We start from the raw sequence: 11,024 nt of genomic DNA, 5'->3' as shown, positions 1-11,024 counted from the left end.
TAAGTTGCACCTTCGTGCATCTCTACTATTTCTGAAATTGGCACCTCCAAACAACATCACCCTAAAAACTTGGCCAAGCTACGGAAGTTTTCACAGAGCAAGGCACACAGTTCATTCTGCATGATGACTCGTCATCCTGTCCTCGGTCCACCCTGAAACAATCGAAGTCTAATTAAAAGAAATCTGGTCTGCGCTGCTATATATATATATATATATATTTATTTTTTTGTTGTTGCCTTGAACCAGTTGCCAGATTCCTGCGGGTATGACTCACCAGACTGAAGCAGACCGCCCCCTGTTGGACTCCGCTCTGATCTGATGTCAGCTCCCTGTCTTCAAGTGGGCAAATCAGACGCTGTTCCATGTGTAAATATGAATATGCATATTTTTGCGTGAGGTGAGCTGTGTCACGGACGGTGTAAACTACACCAACTTTGGGGGTTATGTATAAGTATTAGTGCCGCTGCGGTACACGCAATGACGAATTGCATCATGTGAAGTTTTCCAATAAGTTGGAGCAGCGATAGTAATGAGCGGCATGTTGTTTCTCTCCAAGGGTGTGTCCCCTGAAGGGTGCGCTGTGGAAAGAGGAGGTGTCTTCCACACACAAACTCAGCCGAATCTGTACGACCCCGCCCGCACTCTGCCAGCCGAGCCTACCTCATCCGCGGCTACGCGCATAAAACCCGCCGATTACAGCGAAGCCTTTTTCTTTCTTTCTTCCTTTCTTTCTTTCTTTTTTTTTTTTTTTTAATGAAGCATTTTCGACGTCTTTCGCGGAACTAACGTGCGAAAGCTCGGCGCCGTCCACACCAGAAGCCTCCTCCCCAGCCAGTTGGCTCGCCGCAGCTTCCTGCCTGGCTCTGTCGCCTGCTTCTGCCCGGGGCTCCTCAGGCACGACGCTTGGGTTCCTCCATCCACCATGTATCACACCATGAGGAAGTTGTTTTTCACCGAGTGCCACTGCGCCGACGACGGCTCCAACACGTACGAGGATCTGTTCGCCAAACTGGACGCGAACAAGGATGGGATAGTGGACGTGTCCGAGCTGAAGGCGGGCCTGGCGGCGATGGGCATCGGCGGTGGCAAAGGAGCCGCTCAGGTAGGAGTCGCTCTGGAAACAGCCATTGGCCCTGTGTGCAAAGTAAAGTGAAGAAAAAAAAGCGAACATGCATTTTTTTCTTCCTCAAACCCACCACCTGGGTTGAGTAACTCGGTGTTTTGTTAGACGCTTTGATTGTCACAACAGAACACTGTTTTATTAACGAGGTGTAGTTGTTGCAACATCTGCCTGACAACAAGTTAACTTTTGGGGATCTTGTTAGATCCACCTTAGGAGTCTTTCTTCTGGCTGTTGCAGTTGTGTTCAAGCAGGAGAGATGATAAGATTAAAAAAAAAAGAAGCCCCTTTCAATCCTAAATTCTGGATAACCTTCCAGTAAATCAATGAGTGTATTTTCCATTTGAGCGTTCAGAGCAGCGAGCTACTCTGCAGATGCTTAGACACACCTCCTCGATCCCTCTGTCCATTGACTGGGGTGAGAAATTGGTGTTTTGTGTTCTCACACACAGCTATTTCAGGTAAATTCCTTCCTATATTGCATATATCACATTTTATTTTTTGGAAGAACCATTTTTTTCCCCCTCCATAAGTGGACTCTTGAATTGGTGCCTTATCCTATTTTCTCAACTGGATATTGTCCCAAGTTGCCTACAGTCACCTCTGCAGGGCTTCTCTAGGCTGCGTTGTACTTTGTTCTCTTATTTCAAACAACAACAACAACAACTACACAGTTCTGTATCCATGTTTCTACCAGAAGTGGGTGACCGACTTTCTGGTATTTCCAAGGCCTCAAAACTTTTCATTCGAAAATTAGAATTCACTGTGGTTGCATTCCAGAGCTTTGAATTGTCATCACATGATTTGAGATCAGGAGAAAGAAAATCGGAGTTGGAACTATTTTCTTTTCAGTTCTAGATTTACTCTGACAATCCTAAAGTTTAAAGGCTTTTGTCCAGGACTCAGTTGTGCTAGCTCTATTTAGGGTTGAGTTGGCAGTTTTCACTTCAACTTTCTTTAACTACTGGCATTTATGCTACTAATAGTAGATCTTTTACAGCGTTGGGAGATTTATTTTTTTAATAGCTGCCCTGGGTTGCCCTGAAGCAAGACACTAAACCTAAAACTGCTCCAGCAAGTCGAGGCACTGTGTGTGTGTGTCTCAAAGGAAAGGCTGAGTTGTGAAGAAATAGCGCACATATTACTTGTTAGCGTGAGAAACAAAGAGAGGGAAACACTGAATAATAATAAAAATGAAATAAATTAATCTGAATGAGCCAAGGCTTTTGCTCTCTTCCCTACATCAACACTCACATGCACCTGTTGAAGCCGTGACGACACCTTTTCAGAAGCTGAATGTGAGCGTAATGTACTGCGATAGGAGGATTGTTCTTGCAGACAGTCCACCAAATGGCAACAATGAGGTTGGTCAAGTGCAGAGAGTGTGAGGGAGAGGCTGCTCTATACCTGGAAATGTCTCAAAGTTCAAACCGAGGTGAGCGTTTATTATGGGCTGGAACGCTCTTACCTTTACCTTTGCCCATCAAATACAAGCAGTCCCCTCTTCCTTGGCAGGAAGACTGATAGCTTTACAGCAGTGAGTCAGAGGAAGAAATGGGCTCAATTAGAAGTGTCAAAAAGGCTCTTTGCATCTCGCAGTCATTGCAAACTAATATGAACTTGTGCACTGGCTACCTTTTAAAATATCCTCCTCCATGTCAAAGTTGGGACGGTAATTAATTCTTTGAACAGAAAGTCAGACAAGAAATGTAAAAAAAAAGAAAGAAAGAAAGTAAACAGGCGTTTCTCTGTTATGCTGCCCCCAACTGGCAGACTCCTGCAGTTGCTGTCTGAGGAGCTGGAATCAACAGTAAAACGTGTGCTGCATGGCTAAAAGCTCTGTGTCTCTCTGCAGAAAATAATTTCCTCTGGGGACCAAGACAAGAACGAAGGGCTCGACTTTAATGAGTTCTCCAAGTACCTAAAGGAACATGAGAAGAAGCTGAAGCTCACCTTCAAGAGCCTGGACAAAAACAACGACGGTAAGTTGCCACTTTCTGCTGCTAAATTTTAATTAATCTATTGATACAGTTTAATGTGCCTCGGGTGAGTGTCGAAATGGGAAGTTAATCCCATTTGTTATTGTGATGGACAGGCCGCATAGACTCTTCGGAGATCAGGCAGTCTCTCGCTGATCTGGGGCTGGACATCGCCAAAGAGGAGGCGGAGAAGATCCTTCAAAGGTATTTGCAAACGCTTTGTGACACGTTACAGGCATGCAGAACATTAAATGCTTTTGGTGCTAGCATTAGCAAGTGTGAACCAAGTTAAAGGTCCGGGCTGGCTTTGTGAAAAACTTTGCATTAATGGAGACAAAATATAAAAAAATATTTTGCCAAGTGATTTTGTTTGAGAATAAAGAGAGTTTATAGTTAAAAGAACTTGAAAGACTTCGTCCAACAGACATTAACATGTGTGTGTCAATACACTACAAATCCACAGAATGTTTTAAATTATAGTCATATTTAGACGACTGCCTGTGGGGTAATGAGCATCAAAGGAGGGAGCACAGAGTTGCATCATTTAATTGCTCTCTTCCAGGTCAACAGACCGAGTCTGTGTAACAATTCCACTCAGGACAGGTTGTATAATCTGGTATTATGTATGTGTTGGTAACATGGAGCAAGTCAGATTTTGATATGTGAGACACCTAAGCTACCGACAGCATGAAATGTGATGATCCAGTCAGCTGGATAAACCGGGAAGGTTTATCCTCCCAGGCCAGTTCAGTTATTTGCTTAAACAAATGTTAGTAAAGCGCGCGTGCAGGAGCGTCTTTAACACAAGGCTTGAAAAGAGGAGTCAAGTTTGTGAATCTGTCGAGTGAGCCACAGGGAAACACCCTTTTGAGATGAACAACAACCACACATCAGTGTTTTGAAAGGCCAAGTGGAGTCGTTGTCAAGTTGGAGGATGAGTTAGAAAAAAGCTGAACTGCAACTCCTCATTCCAGGCAAGTTGGAACGCAATGTAAAGGTCAGCAGTCCTAGGACCTGCCAGTCCTTTTTTACCTCAAGCTAATTTCATCTAGTGCATGATGCAGTTTATTCAATGTTGAGCCTAATAAAATCTGGGCAGACTGGATCTGAACTTTATTACGCTGATGCTTTTGCCGACGATGAAATCCTTTTTTTTTCTTTGTTTGAAAAAGTTCTTCTTAAACTGTTGATTGATATGTTCCTAGGCTATATATTGTGCAGTGTTCACCTGTTCTTTTTTTTTTTTTTTTTTGCGTCTGCTTGACAAAGTCGTTTAATTGTTGTATAATTACTATAATTGTCAGTGAAAACCAGTTGGTGGAGGCTGAGTAGACTTGCGTGTTCAAGGCCTGGGACCTTATTCCTGTTTGCACAAACAGCAGCACTGTCTGTTGTCTTTAGGCAAACCTGTCTCTAATGGAGCGATAGGGAAGCTTTTTATTACCTAGCATGCAAGGCAGGACTTGGAACAGTGTGAACAACATGACACTGCTCTTCATCTTGAAGGGCTCGGGTTCGGGTAATGCACGCGATGAGATTTATACATGCAATATTACTGACTAAATCTCATATATCTACCCGCATGTTTGTTTTGTCGTCGTACAGTATTGATGTGGATGGCACCATGAGCGTGGATTGGAATGAGTGGAGGGAGCATTTCCTGTTCAACCCTGCCACCAACCTGCAGGAGATTATCCGCTACTGGAAGCACAGCACGGTGAGAGGAGGAGGAGGTGGGGGGGGTTGACCCACAGAGGACATGACTGTCTCTCATCTCCATTCAAGTATCAAGTGTGAAATAATAACTCAAACAAGTTTGATATTGTAGATGATCTAGAATAGCCACCCTTCATATAAAATACATATACTAGAACATATTTAGGTATTTCACTTTTTTTTTCTTTTGCCACATTAATCCACATAGCTTGGTCATATATTTGATGTCTTCAGTAGCTACAGTGTAGAAAGTAGTAAAGATAAAGAAGAAACACGTGTGTCCAAACCTTTAACTGGTAGCATGTATGTATATTGCACATCCATCAATATCATTTAAAACATTCAGGTAAAATTCATGGGTAAAGGGGTGTGCATGACTGCAGCCTCGAGTTTTTGAATTTAGAATTTGTAGTGGCAAAGCCATGTTGCAGAGGTCAAAGACTGTCTGTGTCATGAGTGGGCAGTGCGGCTTGTGCGTGTGGTGTTCCCTGGCTGTCCCAGACCTGACTTTGGAACCCAGTAGCACTAAAAGGAAAGCTTTTAAAAGAGTCGACAGTCAAGCTGATGCTATAGTTGGATTTAGACACAAACCATGGCAGCGGTCCAGCGGCTGCTGTTTTCAGGCGGGAGGTGAGAGGAGACACCTTGAAGCAACGGAGTAAGAATGATGAGTGACGGAAAGGATAAAAAAAATTAAAAAAATAATGTTTTTAACTTTTTTTTCAAAAGTTTGGACACACCCAATTCATTTAATGTCTTTTCTTTCATTCTCATGACTATTGACATTCTCACTGAAGCCATATTTTGCTCACATATTTGATGTCTTCAGTATCTATCTGCAGTGTGCAAAGTTGAAAAGATAAGAAAGAAAAAAAAAATTGCATGAGAAGGTGTGTCCAAACTTTTGACTGGTAGTGTAGCTTGAAGGAGCTTAATTATCTAATGTCAGGCTTTCTTTTGTATATCTCTTCTTCTGTTTCCTCTTTTTTTTTTTTCCCGCAATAAGGTCTTGTGCTTACCTCTATTGATTTCAATTAACAGAGGTATATTAACAACAGCAGGAATGACGTGGCCTGTTGCTGACGCTGTGGGGGAGAAGATCACCCCGTGGCTGTTGATGGAACAGTTTGAAGCCTTGAGCCCGTCCTTTGAACTGACATGGTGGAGGTTCTGTGCGATTGCACCGCGGTTGCATGAATGAGTGGCCCTAGCCCCGCGATCCGTGGCTAATCTCTGACGTACGCTGGTTCAGAGGTTAAATAAACCTGTCGCTGCTAAACTGAGGCGGAGATAAGCTAATTTCAGACTGTCCAAAGAAGGATTAGCTCCCTCCGTGTGATGGGGGACGGGTCAATGAGAGAGGAAATGCGTTCAGAGCGTGGAGAGCGGCGCTCAGGGAGCTCACACTGATGTCAACTCATTGATGGAAGTGAAAGCGTCCCGCCATCTCGGGTGCTTCCGCCGGTGGTCTCCTGCTGACGCCTTGGATGGGCTGTTTCTCCCTTTGAAATCGGCCTCGTTCCGCAGAACCTCCACAAACCCATTTGTCTCGAGCTCGACTCCAGGATACCTGAAGGTTTGGCTGTAGAGTGGACTTTTCCCCCCTGGACCAGCAGCTTTATCAGGGGCTAGCGATGGCCGTGGCTCTCCTGCAGCCTCAGCAGCAAGAGGAGAGAAACTGGTTTTTCATCGACTTTGAAGGCGATGGGGGGCTCTATGAGGTGGAAGTGGACCTGGTGGGTGTGTGTGTGTGTGTGTGTGTGTGTGTGTGTGTGTGTGTGTAGTCAGTCCAAACTGTTATTCATTTCTGGATGAAATAATTCAATTTCAGGAATGATAGAGGAATAGTATGTCTTAGTAGCAGAGTTCAGTCCTGCACTGATTTGAGGTACTCGTCAAAATTGAAGATTTTTTGACACAGAGAGCAAAGCGCACCTGATCATTCAGGCTTTCTTTGGCTGAAATACCAAGTTGTTAAATGTATTAATACTTGCAACTGATTTTAAATGGCAATACAGTAGCATTCTGCTGTGAATGAATAATTTTAAGAGCAAAAAACTTTAAACAAAACACCGGGCAATAACACATTTTTCTCTGGGCCTTTCTGTATGTGGTGTGTTTACAGCCTTTGTTGGTACATGTGTGCGTGAGATAGTTGGCCCAAGCTCCTCCCACTGGCGAGGAGATCCTTGGACTTGGTTGATGTGCTGTGACTTATATTGTGATTCAATGAAAGCCTGCATTTTTTTCCCACGATAATTTGGTTAAAGATTTCACTGTATGGGGTCTGAAACCGCTGAATCAAAACAAAAAAAAGGGACCATACTGACAACTAGTGGAAGTGAAGTTTGTACCTCCAGTTCTGAAAATGACGAGGGTTGTTGTGTGGCGTTCAGGTACTGGACATTGGCGACAGTCTCGCCATTCCGGACGAGTTCACGGAGGAGGAGAAGACGACGGGTGTGTGGTGGAAGCAGCTGTCGGCGGGAGCCATGGCAGGCGCCGTGTCCCGCACAGGGACCGCCCCACTGGACAGGATGAAGGTGTTCATGCAGGTGCGTCAACATGTGTGGCTTCGTTATGTCATGAGATCACAAACTCTCTCTGAATCACAATTAAAATATATGCATTTAGCGAAGACTTTGGTGGTGAAAGTGACAATCCTACACACACACACGCATGGGTGTATATACATTTATTTTTTATTAGTGTGTAAATGTGGGATATTTTTGTAACATACAAACAAACCTTACTGCTAATTTATATATTTAGTTTAAGTGCAAACCTGTAGATTACCTTTGCTAACGTCACCTGGGTGAATTGAAGCACAGTTGAAATAGAAACAGTAATGCCTTCTTTCTTTTTCTTGCATTTCTTCATTCTAGTGAATGAACTGGAACTGTGAGGCGGTGCTGCATTGGCACAAAAAGTTCTAAATACTGCATTCGTCAATACCATTCTGTTGTAGCCGATAATTCAGAGTTTGTGCTCAGCTTTAAACCAGGAGGTGATCGTGCCCTTGCTAGTGATCTGGAGGGATTAAATGGATTAACTTGTATTGAGAATCTGCTTCTAGGTAGTTATTAGTAACCCAAAAGTGACTCAATGCACACAAGCCTACGACACACTATAAATGTCTCACTTTTCAATGTCTCACTTTCATTCACAATTGCTTTGTGCAGGTGCACTCTTCCAAGAGCAACAAGATCAGCCTGGTTGGCGGCTTCAAGCAAATGCTGAAAGAGGGCGGCCCCGCGTCCCTGTGGCGAGGGAACGGCATCAACGTGCTGAAGATCGCCCCCGAGACGGCCATCAAATTCATGGCCTACGAGCAGGTGCCTCCCTTCTTTGACCCGAACCGCGTGAAAGCTGTTTGCACCGGTGGCTGTTCAGTAAAGTTTTGATGCACTGTTCTCTTCTCATTGTGACGCATTAGTACAAAAAGCTGCTGTCCAGTGAACCCGGGAAGGTGAAGACCCACGAGAGGTTCATGGCCGGGTCGCTGGCCGGAGCCACAGCACAGACGGCCATCTACCCCATGGAGGTGAGCATAGGTGGAGGTTTCTGTTAAAGGTCCAGAGTGTAATATTTTTAAGGAAGCGCTGTATTTTTTTAAAAAATTTTGTACAACTTTCTACACTGCGTAGATACTGAAGACATCAAGCATATGAGCAAGATATATGGAATTATGCAGCAAAGAAAAACCCCACGTTAAATAACTTTAAATGTGCTTTTTATGAATGGTGGCTATGTTTGACTGGTCGTGTACATGAGAACCAAATGACTTTTATTGTACTGCGAGTGTACATTTTTATCAATGTATTTATGGGCAGTATGTTAATCTTTTACCAATGGAAAACATTACACACTGGACCTTCAACACTTGTTCCTTCAACTCTTTTTTATCCAAAGTGAGAGCAAAGAACTGCTTCCCGCTGACCAAAAGCAGCAAGTTGGCCTGCAAAATTGTTTCCTTTGTGCTGACCTGAAAACCGCTCCACTGCAGGTGCTGAAGACTCGCCTGACGCTGAGGAAGACCGGCCAGTACTCGGGAATGTTTGACTGTGGCAAGAAGATCCTGCAAAAGGAGGGAGTGAAAGCATTTTACAAGGGCTACATCCCCAACATCCTGGGCATCATCCCCTACGCTGGCATAGATCTGGCCGTGTACGAGGTAGGCCATGGTCTCCATACAAACACCATTAGTCTAAACCACACGTTCATAGTTGTCTTCACAAATGCCTTCCCCCACCAGAGCTTGAAGAACCTGTGGCTGTCTCGCTACTGCAAAGACACGGCCAACCCCGGCATCCTGGTGCTGCTCGGCTGCGGGACCATCTCCAGCACCTGTGGCCAGCTGGCCAGCTACCCTCTGGCCCTGATCCGCACCAGGATGCAGGCACAAGGTAGAGGGAGAACCAAACCCCTCTCCGAGCCCAGTGTCTGATCAATGATTTTTAAATGATCAAGAAAGACGCAATAGCCTGTCAGCGAACAGAAGTCCTCCTTTTGCTTCTTTGGCCTGCTCTACTTCTAACAGACGTGTGTGCAAAAACACACACGTCTGGAAACCCTGCCCGTTGTGATGTCACAAGGGGCAGATACCTCTCTCTAGTATGTAACAACAGCAAAGTGTTTGTTCTGTCCTGCGTCGCCACCTTGAGGCCTTTTTATTGTCCCCTTCCAAACACTCTTTTTTCTACACAGAGGGTTAAATATACTTCATATACTTTCATTTGTTTGGGTTGAGGCTGCTCCACAGGAGTCTCGGATGAAAAGCACAGACCCGAAAATGATTTAGTAGATGAGAATTCATCACAAATAGACCTTTCAGTTGACCTTTTCATGACAACCACAATAACACGTTTACACAACAACTTACAGTGGAAGGATACGAGGCCTGTCTCTATGTCGTGAGTGCTTAATTTCTGCTCTCTTTTTTCCCTCAGCTTCCATGGAGGGCTCAGAGCAGCTGCCTATGAACCTGATGGTGAAGAAGATCGTGGAGAATGAGGGCTTTTTTGGACTCTATCGAGGCATCCTGCCAAACTTCATGAAGGTCATTCCGGCCGTGAGCATCAGCTATGTTGTGTATGAGTACATGAGGTCTGGACTGGGCATTCAGAAGTAGACGGCAGAGTCGTGGGACCTGAACAGCATGTTTTTGTCACTTTCATGTCAAGTAGCTCGATGCTAAGATACCAAAGTCTCCACCGAAGCAGCTACAGAAGTACAAAGAAAAAGAAAAAACTAAAGGAGATAAATCCCAAAAGCCCCAAAACTTTACTATTTCCTGTTTGGTGCCCTCATCAGAAAAACACAACCTAGTCAGATTGTTAATGCACATGAAAAGGGTAAAAAAAAAAAAAGATCAAAGATTATTAATATATGTTTAAGGCCAAAGCTTACATTTTTGCACAAAACATCCACCTAAAGTTTGAATTGTGAACCAAGCACAGTGCCTGATAATCACCTTATTTTCAGAAACATGGCTTCATTTTACAGAGTGCTCCGCAGCGTTCCAGAAAAGCTGAGCCAAGCCAAAGTCATCCATACATCTACAGGTGTAAAATATAAATACAGGAATTGTAAAAAATTCATCCAATTGCATTGTGTTGCCCAGGTTTGCTTAGATTCACAGGTTCAGCTCTTACTAAAACATAAATATAGATTTTTACTTCACAAAGTTGTATTCTTCATTGGTTATTGCTTGAGGTGGTACTGTGTTTTATTCCTTACACAAGACGCAGTAGGTTCTGTTGTGTCCTTGCACTAGAAAGATGTCTGGTTTACATGTTTAGACCAGAGATTAGGAATAAATAGGTAAATGGGTAATTGAGAGCTGCTTTACAACACAATACAACACATTTTCTCCCCCTTGTCATTTTATGTTGACTGCTATGTATATTTGGGAATGGATTTCACCTTGTTGGTTGTTTGTTTTTTTTATACGTAGTGTCATGATCTCAGTGTTTCCATCACAAAACAGGGATAAGGTGCCTTATGTGTTATTTCTCAACATTTCACCAATGAGATACTGGTGTTTTACAATAATTAAAATATTTGAATAAGAAAGCAAGAACGTGTATTCTTTTTATTTGTATTTGTGCTCTAGCTGAGATGTTTGAGTGGTGTGAAAATGAAACCGTGGGCAGGGGTGTGTCATGATCTCAGTTTCTGCTGAAAAGCGAAATGTTTTTATCCGACGT

The 11,024-nt window shown here is 43.7% G+C and overlaps 1 protein-coding gene across 1 annotated transcript; it reads left to right on the top strand.

Moving 5' to 3' along the window:
• The first annotated feature begins 720 nt into the window (after window positions 1-720).
• On the top strand, window positions 721-10,897 carry LOC142900786 (mitochondrial adenyl nucleotide antiporter SLC25A24-like). The gene is made up of 10 exons (XM_076045308.1): window positions 721-1,102; window positions 2,976-3,102; window positions 3,216-3,303; window positions 4,705-4,816; window positions 7,212-7,370; window positions 7,998-8,150; window positions 8,252-8,359; window positions 8,822-8,989; window positions 9,071-9,221; window positions 9,765-10,897. The coding sequence occupies exons 1-10, from the start codon at window positions 923-925 to the stop codon at window positions 9,944-9,946; spliced, it is 1,428 nt and encodes a 475-aa protein (XP_075901423.1). The 5' UTR covers window positions 721-922; the 3' UTR covers window positions 9,947-10,897.
• Window positions 10,898-11,024: the final 127 nt, after the last annotated feature.

This window comes from Nelusetta ayraudi, unplaced genomic scaffold (genome assembly GCF_046127955.1).
Source record: "Nelusetta ayraudi isolate G7.1 ecotype Tasmania unplaced genomic scaffold, CSIRO-AGI_Nayr_v1 ptg000084l, whole genome shotgun sequence".
In the NCBI taxonomy this organism is placed as follows: Eukaryota; Metazoa; Chordata; class Actinopteri; order Tetraodontiformes; family Monacanthidae; genus Nelusetta; species Nelusetta ayraudi.
This window is presented reverse-complemented; position numbering and strand designations above follow the sequence as displayed.